The 20619-nt window shown below is 42.4% G+C and overlaps 1 protein-coding gene across 3 annotated transcripts in view; it reads right to left on the bottom strand.

The window, feature by feature from the left end:
* The window catches only part of LOC126327183 (AP-4 complex accessory subunit Tepsin-like), a 97316-nt gene that overhangs the window by 53299 nt on the left and 23398 nt on the right, over positions 1 to 20619 (bottom strand). For all 3 annotated transcript variants that reach the window (XM_049995837.1, XM_049995845.1, XM_049995852.1), the window contains one exon: positions 2795 to 2956. In XM_049995837.1, coding sequence (XP_049851794.1) covers positions 2795 to 2956 — 162 coding nt within the window. The remainder of the gene's footprint in view (positions 1 to 2794; positions 2957 to 20619) is intronic.

The following is a 20619-nucleotide window of genomic DNA, read 5'->3' as shown; positions in this document are numbered from 1 at the left end:
TGAAGCACGGTACACAATGTGGTGATCCGATGGTAGGGTGTGGGTATGGCGAATGCCCAGTGAATGTCATCTGCCAGCACGTGTTGTGCCAACAGTAAAATTCGGAGGCGGTGGTGTTATGGTGTGGTCATATTTTTCATGGAGAGGGCTTGCACCCTTTGTTGTTTTGCATGGCACTATCACAGCACATGCCTATACTGATGTTGTAAGCCCTTCTTGCTTCCCACTGTTGAAGAGCAATTCAGGGATGGCGACTGCACCTTTCAAATGATCAAGCACCTGTTCATAATGCACAGCCTGTAGCAGAGTGGTTACACAACAATAACATCCCTGTAATGGACTGGCCTGCACAGAATCCTGACCTCCCTATATAACACCTTCAGGATTATTTTAGAATGCCGAATTCATGCCAGACCTCGCCAGCTGACATCAATACCTCTCCTCAGTGCAGCACTCCATGAGGAATGGGATACCACTACCCAAGAAACCTTCCAGCACCTAACTGAACGTGTGCCTGCAAGAGTGGAAGCTGTCACCAAGGCTAAGGGTGGGCCAACACAATATTGAATTCCAGCATTATCGATGGAAGGCACCATAAACTTGTAAGCCATTTTCAGCCAGGTGTCCAGATACTTTTGACCACATAGTGCATGCAGTATAAGGATGGTCTAGGATATTTCCTATATTAGATGGGTGGTGGAAAGCCACTTTGTAAGAGATAAGGATTGTGGGTAGGTTGTTCCTTATTTCTGGGCATGATGATAAGTAATCAAAGCCCTGAAAAAGATTTGGTTAAGCTGTTCCACTCAGGTGTGACACTGACATAATGAGAGTGGTGCTCCTTTACATTTTGTTCATAGGCATGGCCAGAGGATTAGAGGCATGTGTGTTCATGACACAGAAGATCTGTTTGTGGCTTATTATTATTATTATTATTATTATTATTATTATTATTAGGAAAACCCAGAGATGAGAAGCTCAAAATATTAGCTGACAACTGCCAAAGTAATTACAGTAATGTCGCAGAGTTCATGTCTTCCACAGAAATCAGTTGCCCCCCCCCCCCCCCCCCCTCCCTCCCACATCATATTCGTGACAGAGAGTGGGCTGAAACCCGAAGCAGAGAACAGAAAAATTATCAAAAACATGTGGATCGCATATTGGATAGGTGGATTAGATTCTCCACAAGGAGGAATGTCTACAGTGATGAACAAAGTTTTAAATCTAACAAATTCCAAAATTAATCCAACTGCAAAGTAATATTGAAAACAATAAGCAGAACTGGAGGAAGTAGATTAATTATTGGATGTGTATAACAGCCACCAGATTCAAACACCTCAATTGTACTGTCATTAAAAGATATTATTTATTTAGCTTACAGCACTAGGAATACAATAAAAAATATAAGATGAAGAGACATAAATACAAATCATACATTAAACTAACAGCTGTTAAAAGCTAATATCCAATCTTTTAATCCAGTCAAGGCTTGATGGTGTAGCCATGAGCATGGTGTTTGGATCACCTGGGTAGGCTCTCAATTTATACTACTCAACAATGTGAACAGTATGGTCTGGTTTGGTGCTCCATAATCATAGGCTGGGCCAGAAAGTTCATCCCATTTGTGCAGGTTTTGTGGACAAACTTCATTATGTATTGGGACAGAATTTATATCCTTCTGCTTGTGCCATATGAGTTCAAAGCCCTCAGACCCACATAGAGTGTCAATAAGATATTGTACTTTAGATGGAACATTTGCAGGCCAGGTTTCAAGTTATTTCTGTCAATGATGATGCTGCTATCAGCAAGCTCTTGGGGCAGTTACAGTCTGGAATGAAGTCAATTTGTTGTCAAGCCATTAATACCTTCATAGATGAAGTTGGAGATTATTAATTATTTGTAAATATTCTTTCAACAGAGCTTCTTGTCTTAACAGAGGAGGCAGTAGTAAGACTCAAACTGAGCCAAAGGCTGAGTAGTATTGTGCATTATAATCTATGCTATGAGGACAACTGGCATTAATTGTATCTGGCGGGCCGCTTGAATTTGCATGTGCAATGGCCTGATAGGCTAACTTCAATGCTAATTAACTCAGAAATGGCACAACATATTGAATTATTTTCTTAACAATTATTTCTCAGTACAACCACTCCACAACTACCTTACAAGCTATTCAGACTGTTTCTGACCACCCTCTATACGTAAAAAATGGATTTCAAAAATGTACTTGCAATATTATCAACTCATCAAGAATTTTTGTTTTTGATGGAGTTAATGAGATTCTTAATTTATTTGACAAAACATGATGTGATTGTGATTTGACTGTAAATGAAGTGCTGGCATTGCTTCCTGCATTTATTCTACTGCTTTATCCATTGAACTGTCCACACACATCATCTGGTTATTAAATATCTTGATTTTCTGTCTGATGTCATTTATTATTTGCCTTTCTCTTCTAATAACAAAGTATTCACATTTCTTAACTTATTTCCCACTCCATCTTTCAACTACTGCCCATACAATGCCTTTGTTCTTGGACCTGATACGATTCATTTCACAATCCAGACCTTTTCTGATGTCTTATTGTTTCCATAATTGATTGCTTTCTTGGAAAAGTAGCTGTAAGGCTAATGGGAATGCATCTATAAATAAACTAAATATGAAATTCACATCTATCATTTTTGTTGGAAAATTATAAGACCACCAAGAAGTGCATATTTCTAATGATATACTAGTTTTCTGATGTCTGCCATTACATTATAACTAAAACAGTAATTCAAAAAAGTTTACATACCTGTGCATTTTTCCGCACTGCTTCATAAGGTGAAGTTCCTAATAGTGGGTGGGGTGGTCCACTATATGACGTAGCCTCCTTGATAGAAGTGTCGTGATTCCTTAGATATTTCCGGAAAGTAACATGTCCATTTCTGACTAAATGAGACATTATCTTAAGAACCTGAAATGATAAATACAAATACAGCATACGACACTGTCCCTCCCTCCCTCCCCCCCCCCCCCCCTCCAGTGAAAGCAGGCTTCAATCCTAATGATACTCAAATACTGCACAAAGTACATAAGTGCACAAGTTAGTCTAAAATGCTTTTACTTAAACTACTAAATTAAAATGAATTATAATTTAAAATTATATGCAAATTACAACAAAGAACGTCAGTAAGAATGATTGTCTGTGTGTCACCATACACGCTCAGGCACATCTCCACACAGTGAAAGAAAAATACTAGTAGTCTCAACATAAATTATTGTTTCATGATATGGAAATTAGCTACATAGTTTAGCGTAGTTAACTTTATGTTTCATGGAGCACAATTACAGCATCTTTTGGTGACATGGAATGCGTCAGTCTTTTTTAAATCATAATTCACTTCTTCAGTGAAAATTATGGCATCATGTTGATCTGTTACAGGAATGTCTTAAGCTACCTCCTCGTCTTTATTCATTCAGTGATGTATACTTAACTATGTTCAGTCCCTCCCTCCCTTCCTCCCTCTCTTAACCCCCTGTGCCCTCCCCTTAAAAAACACATATCCAGAATTTTCTATGGACTAGAAGGAGACTTCAATTTTGTTACAAAATTGCAACATTATGAAACTGGTATGTAGTAAACATCAAAGTTGCATTGCATGCTCGCATATGCAAATGGTTAGTATTTCAGGGCAACTGGGCAAAGTAGGCAGGCAGAAGACCATCTACATTCTGTAACTCACAAAAGATTACACATCTGTCAACAACCCGAATAACTACCTTCTGGAGTGCAGATTGCTGCAAGACACCCAGGAAGAGAGTCAATGAGGTTCTGGAGGGTACGAATAGGAATATGGAGCCACGCAGACTCCAGCGACATGACCAGCTCCGCCAGTTTCCTCAGTTGATGATCCATGGTGCAAACAGCTCAATCAAAGTTACCCAGAAGACTTTCGACTGGGTTTAACCCGGGGAGTTTGGTGTCCAGGGGAGTACAGTAAACTAATCCTGGTGCTCTTAGAACCATTCGTGACACTCTGAACTGTGTGATGCACTGTATTATCCTGCTGGTATATGCCATCATGCCGAGGAAAGAATAAACTGCATATAGGGGTGGACATGGTCCCCAAGAATAAGTACATCCTTATTTTGATCCAGTGTGCTTTCTAAACAATGAGATCATTCAGAAAATGTTACAAAAACATTCCCCAGACTACTCTCTCCTCTGGCCTGGATCCTTACAATGATTGTTGCAGTGTTTGCTTCCAGACAGCCATATGTCCAATGGAGTATTCAACATCATGCATGTGCAAAGAACACCTATGATCATTCAATGAACATCCAATTGCCATACTGGTGTGCAAATCCCAGCCTTTATTGTCGATGAAAAGCAGTCATGGAGAAGTTTATTACTAAAATTTCGAAAGAGAAATTTCCGGCAAGAGTCGGACAACACATTACTTTATGTGACATACATCTCATGAAATGGTGATCATGGTGGAGAAATTAGAGATAATAATGAGGCTTACCGACAATCATTCTTCCCACGCACCTTTCACAAGTGGAACAGGGAAGGTGGGATCAGTTACCAGTACCAGAAAAACCCTCCCTCACACAACATTGGCCGGCTTGCGGAGTATGATGTAGATGTCAGCATGAGTTCATGAACTAGGCTCCTGCTGTGGGGGCCCGCATGCAGCAATTTTCGCTGAACAGTCATTGAGGACACACTGTTGGTAGCCCCTTGCTTCACCTGGGAGGTCAGTTGCTTAACAGCTGCACGTTTATTCACACACACACATACACACATCTCCATAGCTGTTGTTCGCCTTGTCATCTATGACTTGCGATGTACCACCATTGCCTTGGTGCCAGTTTGGGCTAGTGCCATTTAGCCATGCAAGGGAATACTTTAAACAGAATGACACACAGAAAGTTTACAAATGTAGCTGTTTTGGAAAAGCCTCCACGATTGGCCCAAAAGACAATAATCATGCCCTTTTAGATGTCAGATAAGCTGCTCCATTTTTGAATTACCACAAGGACTGCATTGTTTTCCGAGTCCTCCCTTCTGGTGTGTTTTATATACCCTGCACTGCTAGCACTGCCATGTGTGAGTGGTTACTGCACCCTCAACATATACAGCTCAAATGGTAGCTGGACATGCCAAACCTGCTAACATTTTAAGCATTAAACTCACAGAGACTCATATTAAGCAATTTTAAACAAACAAAAATGACCAGCTAGCACAGAAGTAGAAAGTTATGGCTTATGCCATTGTAGTGTGGGGTAGAGCGGTGTTGCACAATTTCAGCAAGACTAGAACAAAACGATTAACTTAACATAAATGAGGTTTTATTTAATCACTACTTTTCCCAGCTAATGATCATTATTTTGTTAAAGAAATCTCCACCTGGGAACATGTAGCAATGTTGTCTGTCAAACTGTGTAAATGGCACTAAGTTCATGGACAAAAGTGATCATATACAAGCAGCAAACAAGCTAAATGCAGGATAAGTAATCACAACTATACAAGAGTAATGATTTTTAGCAAATCTTCTGTGCTTTTGCATAATAATCTTATTACTAGTTGCAGATCGTCTATCGAATTTACTGTTAATATTATTTGAGGTGGCAACACTTTTCTTTAAGCAAAATGAACAGTTTTGTCACACAATACCAAACACACACAACACTAATGTATTGTCTCCTGTCAAAATATTTCGTAAAAGTTGTTACAAAATAACTAAGCTTTGTACATCACCAGAGAACAATTTTTATCACGTACGATACTGTTTGCATAGACATAAGTTCATTATATTTAAAGATTATTCACACTCTAAGCAGAATTTATTACATCTGAGTGGATTCTGGGCCACCAATACACAATTGTTATCACAATAATGACCATCAAGATTTATGTCTGTACAAAAATGCAATTTAAAACTGCCGCTGCAACATTCCACTAAGATGGCGGCTAACATAAGACTGTCACTTATCGATTCTCCTTCAGGTGCTGTTTTATTACTAACAAACATTGTATATTAAATCTTTTTTGTACCTTTACTATATGCATTAACATTTAAAAGTATTTCTCTTTGTTAATCACTTATTATTCAGCATTTACCAATAAACCGTGCTGTAGATCAATAGCGCTAATGGCTGCGCTCCATTGTAGCTTATCAGAAAACTTAACATTTATATAGGATGAGAATCATAGTGAAATAAAAGTCCAAACAAAGTGGATTAATTTCAATGACACAGAAACTCTATTTTTCAAATATTACTTAACAACATAATACAGTTTGTTACAGACCTCTGTGTTACGATACATCAATCACGTCCAAAAAGTACAACAGTTCAAAAAAGGAGCAGTATTATTCTAGAAGAACCATAGATAACAAAAAGATTGAGATTTTCATTATTTTTTTCCATCAGTATTGTTGAGATATCATTTCTTACAGAATATTAAATTAATGATACGAATATAATAGAGGGAAACATTCCACGTGGGAAAAATATATCTAAAAACAAAGATGATGTGACTTCAAAACAGAAGTGCTCGCAGGTCGATAGACACACAAACATACACACAAAATTCAAGCTATCGCAACCAATGGTTGCTTCTTCAGGAAAGAGGGAAAGACGAAAGGATGTGGGTTTTAAGGGAGAGGGTAAGGAGTCATTCCAATACCGGGAGTGGAAAGACTTACCTTAAGGGGAAAAAAGAGCAGGTATACACTAGCGCGCTCGCGCGCTGGCGCGCGCACACACACACACACACACACACACACACACACACACACACACACACACTTGTAAAGGCAAAGAGTTTGGGCAGAGATGTCAGTCGAGGCGGAAGTACAGAGGCAAAGATGTTGTTGAAAGATAGGTGAGGTATGAGCGGCAGCAACTTGAAATTAGCAGTAGTTGAGCCTGGCGGATAACGAGCAGAGAGGATATACTGAAGGGCAAGTTCCCATCTCCGGAGTTCTGACAGGTTGGTGTTAGTGGGAAGTATCCAGATAACCTGGACGGTGTAACACTGTGCCAAGATGTGCTGGCCGTGCACCAAGGCATGTTTAGCCACAGGGTGATCCTCATTACCAACAAACACTGTCTGCCTGTGTCCATTCATGCGAATGGACAGTTTGTTGCTGGTCATTCCCACATAGAAAGCTTCACAGTGTAGGCAGTGTCAGTTGGTAAATCACGCCATTCCCACATAGAAAGCTTCACAGTATAGGCAGGTCAGTCGGTAAATCACGTCACGTGTGAAAGCACCCACGTGATTTACCAACTGACCTGCCTACACTGTGAAGCTTTCTATGTGGGAATGACCAGCAACAAACTTTCCATTCGCATGAATGGACACAGGCAGACAGTGTTTGTTGGTAATGAGGATCACCTTGTGGCTAAACATGCCTTGGTGCACGGCCAGCACATCTTGGCACAGTGTTACACCGTCCGGGTTATCTGGATACTTCCCACTAACACCAACCTGTCAGAATTCCGGAGATGGGAACTTGCCCTTCAGTTATCCTCTCTTCTCGTTATCCACCAGGCCTCAACTCCCGTTAATTTCAAGTTGCCGCCACTCATACCTCACCTGTCTTTCAACAACATCTTTGCCTCTGTACTTCCGCCTCGACTGACATCCCTGCCCAAACTCTTTGCCTTTACAAACATCTGCTTGTGTCTATGTATGTGCGGATGGATATGTGTGTGTGTGCGCTAGTGTATACCTGCCCTTTTTTCCCCTTAAGGTAAGTCTTTCCATTCCCGGGATTGGAATGACTCCTTAGCCTCTCCCTTAAAACCCACATCCTTTCATCTTTCCGTCTCCTTCCCTCTTTCCTGAAGAAGCAACTATTGGTTGTGAAAGCTTGAATTTTGTGTGTATGTTTGTGTGTCTATCGACCTGCCAGTGCTTCTGTTTGGTAAGTCACATCATCTTTGTTTTTAGATATAGAATATTAAATTATGTTGTTGTGACTGGCCGATCTTTCAAAGTGCCGCCGTGCAGTTACGCGTGTCCTCTACATGTGGCGCTGTCTGCCAGCCATGCAGCAGCAGCGCCACCTAAGCGACCAGCCAGCCAGCGGCCGCTACACTTGGACTCAGTTATGATTTGACTGTTAAAGTGTACACACGTCTTACTCTGTGTACTTGATCTGTGACTTTCATGTATTGCGTCTTCCTTGAAATATATTTATTCAACTTGAAGTTATTACAACTGGCGACGAGGTAGTGATTTTTCTTTTCCATCGCTGACCCACATCTTTCCATGGCTACTTTAGAGCTACTATTGCAAGGTATCATAGAACAGCAAACGCTTCTCACAAATGCGATTTGTGATTTTGTCATGGCATCAAATGTGGGGCGTCTCTCGCCGTTGTCTCTACCTACTTTTCCTCCTTACAACGAGACGGCGGAAGACTGGTCTGATTACGAAAAATGTCTTCGACAGCACTTCTTGACATTTCATGTCACGGATGAACAAACATGTAAGTCTCTGTTCCTTTAATGGATTTCACCTCAAATGTATTGGTTGTGTTGTGGTTAGCAGGAGAGCCAACACCGTGTTACTAGAGGAGGCCGAAAGGCACGCGATTTAGCTCATGCAGGCTGGCGTGAGGTCTGGAACAGGACAAGGAAATTAGAATTTACAAACAACGGACGTAGCTGATGGAATACTTAACTTTAATCCATTAATGACGAACGTCGGTCTTGACGGTACATGATTCACGATATCAATAATGACTGATAATGGCGCATTGCTAGGTCGTAGCAAATAACGTAGCTGACGGCTATGCTAACTATCGTCTCGGCAAATGAGAGCGTATTTTGTCAGTGAACCATCGCTAGCTAAGTCAGCTGTACAACTGGGGCGAGTGCTACTAAGTCTCTCTAGACCTGCCGTGTGGCAGCGCTCGGTGTGCAATCACTGATAGTGGCGACACGCGGGTCCAACGTATACTACCGGACCGCGGCTACCACCTAGCAAGTGTGGTGTCTGGCGGTGACACCACAGGTTGTTGTTGCAATTGGCTCCTTTGAAAGACCCTGTATATTTGTCCTTTGCTGAAATGTGCTCACTTCTGTCCACCTACTTTCAAAAGCAAATGCATGTGGTAGCCTCTCGTGTTGCCTTTTATCGTTGTCAAAAACAACAGAATCAACCCTATCGCGCTTGGGATGCTGAACTTCACGGCCTCAGCAGAAAGTGTCAATTTGTTACTGAAGTTCACAAAGAATCCTATGTCGATTCCATGGTATGGGATGCTATTATCCGATCAGCGCCCGACAAAGAAGTTAGGCAACGTGCCCTTCAGTTGGCAAATCCGACTCTAGATGAAGTCCTATCCATCGCTCAGTCTTTTGAAATTTCTCGTGCCGCTGGAGTGCAAATAGAGGCATGGGGCGATGTTGGGGAAATACAATCTCTGTGCGAAGTTGACAAAGCGTATGGCGTGTTCCTGCCGGGCGACGTGGCTGCAGTACGGTTCCAAGCGCAGCCTCAGCCTAACCGTAAACAAACCTCTAAGAAACTGCAGCAAAACCCACAGCAACTTCCTTCATGTCCGCGGTGTTTTATGAATCATTCACAAGAAGATTGTCCACAACGTTGGGCTGTGTGTCACAAATGCAAAAAAAAAGGGTCATGTGTTATCCATTTGCAAATCCGACCGCATACATGATGTTCATGAACATGACGCTGATTCTGATTCTGTGTTGTCTGTCAATTGTACTTCTTCCCTTTCAGGGAAGTTATTCCACACTGTCCAAATACTTGGTCGAGATGTTCGCATGCAGGTGGATACTGGTTCTGCTGCCACTATCATCAATTCTCAGACGTATCTTCGGTTGGCTTCTCCAATCCTGTCACCTGTCACTACACAATTATGGACTTACAATAAACAGAAGATTTCTCTCTTGGGACAATTTGATGCTGAGGTATCTTACAAATCTGTTGTTTGCACTGTTCCCATATTTGTGGTCGACCATAGTAACGTGGAGAATCTTTTTGGTTTCGATGCCTTTCGCGTTTTTGGGCCTCCATAGATGACTCTGTCAACGTCACCTATTCCTTATGCTCAATTGGATTCCTTGTCGATGACATTTTCATCCCTTTTTTCTCCTGGGTAAGGCCGCGCAAATGACTTTGAAGCTCATATCACACTCAAACCCACTGCTCGGCCTAAGTTTTTTCGGGCTCGGCCCACTCCTGTGGCCCTTCGTGATCATGTAAAATGGGAGCTGGATCATCTCACTGCCTCAGGGGTCTTGTTCCTTGTCACTTCCAGTGAGTGGTCCTCTCCTGTCGTCGTCATTGCTAAGCCAAATGGTGATATTCGTCTCTGTGGCGATTTCAAAGCCACTGTAAATGCTCAATGCCTTATCCACACTTACCCTATGCCTCTACCTGAAGAATTGTTCACTAAACTTGCTGGAGGCCAGTATTTTTCTAAACTTGACCTGTCAGAAGCTTATCATCAACTTCCTCTCGACGCTGCTTTCAGACAGTTTCTGGTCCTTAACACGCCTTTCAGCCTCTATGAATACCAATGATTGCCATTCGGGGTTGCCAGTGCCCCTGCTCTCTTTCAGCGATTCTTGGAACAATTATTGCTCACTGTCCCTAGGTGTATAAATTACCAGGACGACATTGTTGTCACTGGATCCACCACTGACGAACATCTTCAAAATCTCCGCACACCTTTTTATGTTTTACAGACTGCTGGTCTTAAATGTAATCTTCAGAAATCAAAATTTTTTCAGGCATCTATCACATACTAGGGGTTTCAACTTTCTCGGGATGGTATTCGTCCGCTTCAGCAAACTGTTGCTGCGATTGATGCCCTTCCTCGCCCTACATCTGTTAAGGAACTGCAGGCCTACTTGGGGAAAATAGCATACTATCACAAGTTTTTACCATCTGCTGCCTCGGTGGCTCAGCTGTTGCATTGCCTGTTACATAAACACGTGCCTTTTCACTGGCCCGCATCATGTGATGCGGCTTTCCAGAAATTGAAGACTATGCTGAAACAGGCCCTGTGACTGGCTACTTATCGACCTGGCCAACATCTTGTTCTTGCCACGGACGCCTCTCAATATGGGGTCGGTGCAGTCCTTGCACACCGTTTTTCTGATGGTTCTCAACAACCCATTGCTTATGCCTCCAAAACGCTCACGGATGCCCAACAAAAGTATTTTCAAATTGAAAAAGAAGCTTTGGCCATTATTTATGTTCTTCATAAGTTTGGTGTTTTTCTCTATGGATCCAAATTTCATCTTGTTACGCATCACAAACCACTTGTTTCCTTGTTTCATCCATCAACATCACTTCCCGACAAGGCTGCACACTGCCTCCAGCGTTGGGCTCTTTACTTGTCTCATTTCAATTATGAGATTCATTTCCGTCGACAGCTCAACATGCGAATGCTGATGCACTGTCTCGCCTTCTCATGGGTCCTGATCTGGCATTAGATAGGTACGAACTTTTGTGTTTCCACCTGGATGCTGCCGAGCAGTGGGTTGTTGACGGGTTCCCAATCACCAGGGACCGGCTGGCGGCTGCTACGGGTTCTGACCCTACCCTCTCGCAGATTTTACGCAGTATTCAGAAGGGTTGGCCAGATCATTCACCTGCTAAGACTTCTGATCCGTTGCGGAACTATTACGCTTTGCGTTACCGCCTCACGGCTAGGGACGGTGTTACCCTCCTTTCCACCAACAAGGCTTCGCCACGTGTTGTGGTGCCGGCGTCTTTGCATGCTTCAGTCTTGCGCATCCTTCACCAAGGGCACTGGGGTGTCTCTCACACAATATCTCTGGTGCGCTGTCATGTGTACTGGCCCGGCATAGACTCTGAAATCGCACACATGGTCACTACCTGCGGCCCTTGTGCGTCACAGGCCGCTGCCCCGAAATCGTCTTTGTCACCGTGGCCTTCGCCTGAGAAGCCCTGGGAGCGTATTCATGCTGACTTTGCGGGACCTTTTTTAGGTACTTATTGGCTTCTCGTTATTGACACCTACTATAACTTTCCTTTCATTGTCTGTTGCATGTCGCCTACCACCGCGGCAACCACCAATGCTCTAGCCTGCATTTTCTTTTTGGAAGGCCTTCCCTCTACTCTTGTTACTGATAATGGTCCGCGATTTGCCTCTTCCGATTTTGCGGATTTTTGTGCTCGTCACGGCGTCATGCATGTCACGGCCCCTCCATTCCATCCACAGTCAAACGGTGAGGCTGAACGACTGGTCCGCACATTTAAGGCTCAGATGAGGAAACTCCTGACTTCTTCTGCTGCTGATGATGCGCTTCTCCAATTTCTGGCTTCTTACCGTTTCACCCCCATGGGCGACCACAGCCTGGCTGAGCTCTTACATGGCCGACAGCCCCGCACACTACTTCATCTTCTGCAGCCTTCCACCTCACGGCCGCAGGTGCCTTCGCTTGGCCAGTTCACCGCTGACGACCTTGTATGGATACAGGGATATGGCAGGCGGCCAAAATGGAGTGCTGGCCGCATCTTACTACACTGTGGCCAACGCCTGTATGAAATCCAGATGGACACGGGTGTTGCAGTGTGTCATTCGGACCACCTTTGGCCTCGTGTGCTGGCAACGTCTGTTACAGATGCCGCTACACCACCTTTGGCTCTACCTGACGCTCAGGATACTGGAATCTCTCATTACTCACAATGCAGTACTCTCACCATCATATCGGTGCCAGCACAAGAACTGACGACACCAGGAGACGTGCACATGCAGGAACCAGATGACCATCATCTGTCGGAGCAACTCTACTCGCCTCCTTCTCCTACGGACGCGGACACGTCGCCCATGTCTCCTGTTATAACAACCGAACTTTCCACAATGGGCAGATTGGTGCACGGGACCCCAGCAGATTCGGTCCCCACTTCTTCCATCATTTTGACCCGTGATCATTGGGGACACTTCCGTCCGTACGGGAAGCCTCCTCCTCGAGACTTTACGGCCAGTCAAACAAAACCTATGTTAGCAATCTACAGGCCACCTCCATCACGACCTATGCAATAAATTCAAAGGGAGGAAAAGTATTGTGACTCGCCAATCTTTTAAAGTGCCGCCGCACAGTTACACGTGTCCTCTACATGCGGCGCTGTCTGCCAGCCATGCAGCAGCCACCTAAGCAACCAGCCAGCCAGCGGCCACTAGACTTGGATTCAGTTATGATTAGACTGTTAAAGTGTACACACATCTTACGCTGTTTACTTGATCTGCCACTTTCATGTATTGCGACTTCCTTGAAATATATTTGTTCAACTTGAACTTATTACATATGTCATTGACAAAAATTATTTATTATTTTATTATTGATGAAGTCCTTTTTATCAATGCACAAGAATGTTCATTTGCATTCCACACACAACGCTGTCACAAATATGATCCTGAATAAAATATAGGGGTGGATACTACACCATGTTTCTGTATGAGTCTACTGACCTTTCCATATACTGGGCCGGCAAAAGGTAGATAAACAATTCTTGGTTTCTCTTTCTCAGTCCCAGTCTGAACCTTTTTCTTACGTGTTCTGGATTTTTATTGCTCAATTTGGCAATCTGAGTATCCATTCCTTCAAACACTATTTGTAGGTGGTTTAATTATTTGGGAATGCTCTCTTTGTCTGAAAGCGTTAAAGCTCTAAGGACCAGAGTCTTTAGCACAGAATTTCTTTGTGGCACTGCTGGTTGGTGGCTTGAGGTGTGATGACAAAGGACAAATGCCAGAGAAAAAGAGATATAGATAGATAGATAGAGAGAGAGAGAGAGAGAGAGAGAGAGAGAGAGAGAGAGAGAGAGAGAGAATTCCAAGTTTTCTCACTTCCGTCTAACTGTCATAGTACTTCCAGTGGATCCTGATGCAGTTTGAAATTCCTGTGTAATGGTCTGAATAGATGTCTGCCTATTACACATTATGACCGTGTTCAACTGTTGGTGATCTCTGTGAGTGAACAGACAAGGTCGGCATGTACTTTTTTTTTTTTTTTTTGCTGTACGTGTCCCTTCAAGTTTCTACTTCACTATCACAGCAGACATAGCGATGTTCAGGAGTGTGGAAATCTCGCGTAAAGACATATGACACAAGTGACACCCAATCACCTGATCACGTTCAAAGTCCGTGAGATCCGTGAAGTGCCCCATTCTGCTCTCTCACAATGTCTAATGCACCTAAAAACGTATGTTTTTTGGGGTGTCTGGATACTTTTGATCACATAGTGTATGATAGGGCCACTATTATTCTGTATATGCGTAAATGATTTGATGGACACAGTGGGAATCAATCTGTGGTTGTTTGGGGATGAAGCTGTGGTGAACAGTAGGGCGTCGAATTTGAGTGACTGTAGGATGATACGAGATGAATCTGACAAAATTTCTAGTTGGTGCGATGAGTGGCAGCTAGCTCTAAATGTAGGAAAATGTAAGTTAACGTGGATAAGTAGGAAAACACCTCATAATGTATGGATAAAGTTATATTAGAAAGCATTATCAGTGTTGTCCTTGACACAGTCACGTCATTGGGTGTAACATAGCAAAGCAATACGAAATGGAACAGCATGGGAGAACTGTGGTAGGTGTAACATAGCAAAGCAATACGAAATGGAACAGCATGGGAGAACTGTGGTAGGGAAGGCGAATGGTCGACTCTGGGTTATTGGGAGAATTTTAGGAAAGTGCAGTTCGTCTGTAAAGGAGACTGCATATAGGACACTGGTGGGAACTGTTCTGGAGTACTGCTTGAGTATTTGGGAGACAAGACATCAAAGCAATTCAGAGGTGGTCTGTTGGGTTTGTTACTGGTTAGTTGAAACAGCATGTGAGTGTTATGGACATGCTTCAGTACCTCAAATGGGAATCTCTGGAGGGAAGGCGACATTATTTTTGAGGGACACTAGTGAGAAAAGCTGACTACAGAATGATTGTACTGCCTCCAAAATACAATGCCTGCAAGGACCATTAAGATAAGTTATGAGAAATTAGGGGTACGTAAAATTAGGGCTTATGTGCAGGCGTTTTCCCTCGCTCTATTTGCAAGTGGAATAAGAAAGAAACTGACTAGCAGTGGTACGAGGTACCCTCTGCCACGCACTGTATGATGGATTGCTGAGTATCTATGTAGAAGTGATGTAGATGTAATAGCTTTCTTTATAATTTACTTGACTAAACTTACGTGGCAGATGCTTGAATAGCATTAAGCAGTAATAGTTTATTGTTAATACACTACACAGGTTAAGTTCCTATGATTTACCAATCTTTTGCTAATGTGTCCTTTCCCTTGTTCTACATCACTGAATATTTTTTTGAGGGGGTTCTGTGGAGCATCATCAATCAATGAATGAGAAAAATGACTCTACCAATCCTGGATGTCAGTTTCACAGCGTGGCGTGTGTACAACGAGAGAGAGAGAGAGAGAGAGAGAGAGAGAGAGAGAGAGAGAGAGAGAGAGAGAGAGAGAACAACAACACTGACAATATTTCTTTTGTTTCTATTTTATTTTTTAGAGTGTAGGTTGCGACAGACTGATCTGTAGTGTAGCCCGAGGTCTACGTTAGCGTGAAAGGTGAAAGCTTGGTTGTGAGTTGGCAAAGTGATATTGAACATTTTGAGTAATCCAAATTTTCCATAGTGAGGATCACAATTATGATCCACAGAACACACAAATAACTAAATCAAACAGTTACAATCACTATCTGTCTCTCACACTCCCTGCCATCAACATCATGAAGCCCACAGCAGCTGACCTTAACTGTGGAGGCCACTGAATAGAAATTACATCCTTGGCATGTTGATACACAAAAAGTATGTTGCCTTGTAGATGGAATGTCTCTTGTATTGAGCAGCCTCACAGCACGACTTGTCTATTCTGCATTTGACAACCAGTACAAAGACGGACAACAATCCAACCACATGACTCCTGAATTAAATTCATCATGGCAATATGAGCATATTTTCTTAGTTATTTCTTGCTGAAGATGATTGACAGGAACAACATGAGCATGTGACACAGCTCAGTAAACTGCATTAGATTTCACTCACTCACTCACTCACTCACTCACTCACTCACTCACTCACTCACACGCACACGCACACGCGCGCGCGCGCGCGCACACACACACACACACACACACACACACACACACACACACACACACACACACACTCTTCTTTGTTTATGAGTTTATGAATCATTGCCCAAGTATATGTTTAGGAAAATGGAAAGGCAGCATGTTCTGTGCAGCACTTACCAGCAACAGTTTTTTTTTATCCAATTGCCAACTGAATCAATACCCACTTTTTTGTTGTCACCAGTCTTCCAATTTGTTTCACATCACATCTGTCTCAGTTGATAGTGTGCTATTGTTTTCAGCTCCACCTCTTGTCCTCAGTAAACTGTTTTACATAATCATGTGTCTGTCCACTCCTGTAATTTCTCTCTTTTGCTGCTTTCCAGACAGTACTAAGTTAACAATTCCTGGATGTCTTACCATATGTACCACTAACCTGAACCCTTTTTAAGTCAAGAGTCTTCCAGAGACTTCTTTCATTACAATTGTTTCTAGTACTTCTTCATTTTGAACTTTATCTGTTCAGCAGGAGCCAATGAGAAGTTGCAGCCTTGAGTTCAGGATATACAATGAATACAGCATATCATGACCGAAGAAACAATACCGCAGAACTGACTGTATGTCGATTTGGTGTCTAAATTCAAAATTGTGCACAGGCACAGCACATTGTTGTTGTTTATTATGTATCTCTTGTGCTAGAAAGTAGTTCTCAAGTCCAGGCTTCAGTTAATGGCAATGTACAGCATTCCATAAAAAAATAAATTGTCGTGCCCTTGAAATAACACATGAACATGGATTTTTCTTTTTGAGTATTATTAACATCTGCTGCACCTTTGCAGTTCTCCTGGGCACTTTGTTATCGACTTCCAGTGTTGCAATCTTTCCATAGACAACAGCAGTTTCCTTGAACAGCTTTATGCTGCTTTCAGTGCTACAGTTAAGCATGAGTAAATTAAATATTTCTTTTTACATTTTTTAACTTATGTGATATTTTTTCACTTTTACTGTCATTGTAAAGATCTGGAAATTCACCAACCCTGCTGTAACAGTACATGCTTTAAGTCAAGTTTGCCAACTGGCCAAAATCCGGTAAGTGTGTTATATGCTACTGTTTCTTAAACGATGATGTACTGTAATGGAGTAAGAGATTTCATTCTCAGTAACTACTGAGAAGCTGTGATATGTATAACTTCTCTATATATTGCACCCCTCATGGATAATAGGCTCAAAGCACCATTTGAGAGCCTCTGCACAATCTTGAAGGAAAGGGAAGGAGCCCATGACGTACTGAAGCTTTGATTTGGTTCATAAGAAACATTCAGGTGGTGTAATTGGTAATGAGCTAACTGCAAAAACTGAAGCTTTGATTTGGTTCATAAGAAACATTCAGGTGGTGTAATTGGTAATGAGCTAACTGCAAAAACTGGAGTACCAGTCCAGTGAACAGTTTTGACTTGTCACATACTATTACAACAGTTCTGTTACATTACTGAATTATAGTGCCATTCTCCACTGCAGAGTGGCACATTCATTCTTGAAACAACCTACAGGCTGCATCCAGGTCGTTCTGTCACACCTACTTTCCCAAATGTGCTAGGGATGCAAAGTATGCAGGAGAGCCACTGTTCTGAAACAAACTGAATCTCTGAGTCAGGCCATGACACATGAGAAAAAATTTCTGTTGCTAACAGTTTAAGGGCCTACATTCAACTCCCAGGCTTATGCAAGCAGTTATTCAGTTCGGAATTGATTGAAAGAGTTTCCTACTGAGGGATATCTTCCCAAATTCTGTCCAACTGGCATGTTGGAACTTTGAAATCCCAAGATGGTTGGGGGACCCTGCCCATAATGCTCCACAAATTCACAATTGGTCAGGTATCCAAAGCATTCATGCTGTGTGCAGACGGTCATAATCTTACTGAAATTTAAGCATAAGATAGCTTGTCATGAAGGGCAACAGAATGGGGCATAGAATATTGCTGACATATTGCTGTGCTAATGGAAAAACTGGTAGATGCAGACCTCGGGGAGGATCAGTTTGGATTCCGTCGAAATGTTGGAACACGTGAGGCAATACTGACCTTACGACTTACCTTAGAAGAAAGATTAAGAAAAGGCAAACCTACGTTTCTAGCATTTGTAGACTTAGAGAAAGCTTTTGACAATGTTGACTGGAATACTCTTTTTCAAATTCTAAAGGTGGTAGGGGTAAAATACAGGGAGCGAAAGGCTATTTATAATTTGTACAGAAACCAGATGGCAGTCATAAGAGTCGAGGGGCATGAAAGGGAAGCAGTGGTTGGGAAAGGAGTGAGACAGGGTTGTAGCCTCTCCCCGATGTTATTCAATCTGTATATTGAGCAAGCAGTAAAGGAAACAAAAGAAAAATTTGGAGTAGGTATTAAAATTCATGGAGACGAAGTAAAAACTTTGAGGTTCGCCGATGACATTGTAATTCTGTCAGAGACAGCAAAGGACTTGGAAGAGCAGTTGAACGGAATGGACAGTGTCTTGAAAGGAGGATATAAGATGAACATTAACAAAAGCAAAACGAGGATAATGGAATGTAGTCAAATTAAATCGGGTGATGCTGAGGGAATTAGATTAGGAAATGAGACACTTAAAGTAGTAAAGGAGTTTTGCTATTTAGGAAGTAAAATAACTGATGATGGTCGAAGTAGAGAGGATATAAAATGTAGACTGGCAATGGCAAGGAAAGCGTTTCTGAAGAAGAGAAATTTGTTAACATCGAATATCGATTTATGTATCAGGAAGTCGTTTCTGAAAGTATTTGTTTGGAGTGTAGCCATGTATGGAAGTGAAACATGGACGATAACTAGTTTGGACAAGAAGAGAATAGAAGCTTTCGAAATGTGGTGCTACAGAAGAATACTGAAGATAAGGTGGATAGATCACGTAACTAATGAGGAGGTATTGAATAGGATTGGGGAGAAGAGAAGTTTGTGGCACAACTTGACTAGAAGAAGGGATTGGTTGGTAGGACATGTTTTGAGGCATCAAGGGATCACAAATTTAGCGTTGGAGGGCAGCGTGGAAGGTAAAAATTGTAGAGGGAGACCGAGAGATGAGTACACTAAGCAGATTCAGAAGGATGTAGGTTGCAATAGGTACTGGGAGATGAAGCAGCTTGCACAGGATAGAGTAGCATGGAGAGCTGCATCAAACCAGTCTCAGGACTGAAGACAACAACAACAACAACAACATTGCTGTGCTGTAAGGGTGCCATGGATGTCAGTCAAAGGGGAACCACTGTTAAAAGAAATGGCACCCAAGACCATCACTCCTGGCTGTCGGGCCATATAGCAGGTGACAGTCAGCTTGGTATCCCATCACTGTCCAGGTAGTCCCTAGACACATCTTTGGCCTTAATTTCATTGACTGGAGTTAAATGTCTTTAGTGATGAGTTCCACTATTAACTGAGCCCCAACGAAGAGTGTGAAGATGTGTCTAGTGACGTCCCAGACAACGGGGGTACCACCCTGACTATCACCCGCCAACACACGTGATCATCTGGGGTGCTATTTCTTTTCATAGCAGGACCCCTTTGGCTGTCATTTGCAGTAAATTGATGCTTTTATGAATCCTGTTTTGTTGCCCTTCTCGCATGGCAAGATTTTCTACTACTTGTCTTTGCGATTGTCGAACCCTACCTTGGCCAACATGGTCGTTGGATCTCTCCCCACTTGAGAATGTTTGGAGCACTATGGCTAGGGTCCTCAAACCAGCTCCGGGTTTCAATGATCTAACATGTCAATTGGACAGAATTTGGCACAGTATTCCTCAAAAGAACATCCAGCAACTCTATCAATCAGTGCTTGCGTAAAGGCCAACGTTTGACTGACTTGTTCAGCTTGTGAAGCTCTTTCTCTTGAATCACTCATCCATTTTTTTCTGAAATTGTAATAATTTGTTTGTCTATACATGCACATCACATCTACCAATTTCCGCTGCATTTGGATAGTTCAATCACAATGCATCAATATTTTGAGTGTACATGAAAGGAACAGGAAAGAGTGGTGATGTAGGGGGGTTGAGTAGGGCTGCATGATATTGGAACACACATCACACCATTGGAAAAATGCTCCCGTTGGAGCACAAAAAGGCAAATACGTTCCTCTTCAAAAGACTCTGACAGAAAAGTTGGGAGGCTGCACCTCAATCCTCATTCCCCCTTCTTCACCAAGAATTTTGGCAAATGAATGTATTCAAATTCTTTTATCAAAGAACATTCTAAATCATTTTACCCAGTCTCTGTCTGTACTTAAGACTTCATACTCATAATTTCCCTCTCACTGTCACTGTCTATATACATTTCTCTCCAGCTGCCTCCTTTTTCTCCCATTGATTTACAGAATATCCCACTGCCACAGTCTCCCATCTCACTTCTTTTGTCTTTTTTTTCCACTGCCACTGCCACTGCCACTGCCTCCACCACAGGTATCTGGACAGCTCAAAAATTTTGGTTGGTTAAACTTATTTTTTCCCTATACCCATGTGCTTAA

The sequence above is a fragment of the Schistocerca gregaria genome, chromosome 2 (genome assembly GCF_023897955.1).
Source record: "Schistocerca gregaria isolate iqSchGreg1 chromosome 2, iqSchGreg1.2, whole genome shotgun sequence".
Taxonomy (NCBI): Eukaryota; Metazoa; Arthropoda; class Insecta; order Orthoptera; family Acrididae; genus Schistocerca; species Schistocerca gregaria.
Note: the sequence above shows the minus strand (reverse complement) of the source record. Positions and strands in the feature narration are given on the sequence as shown.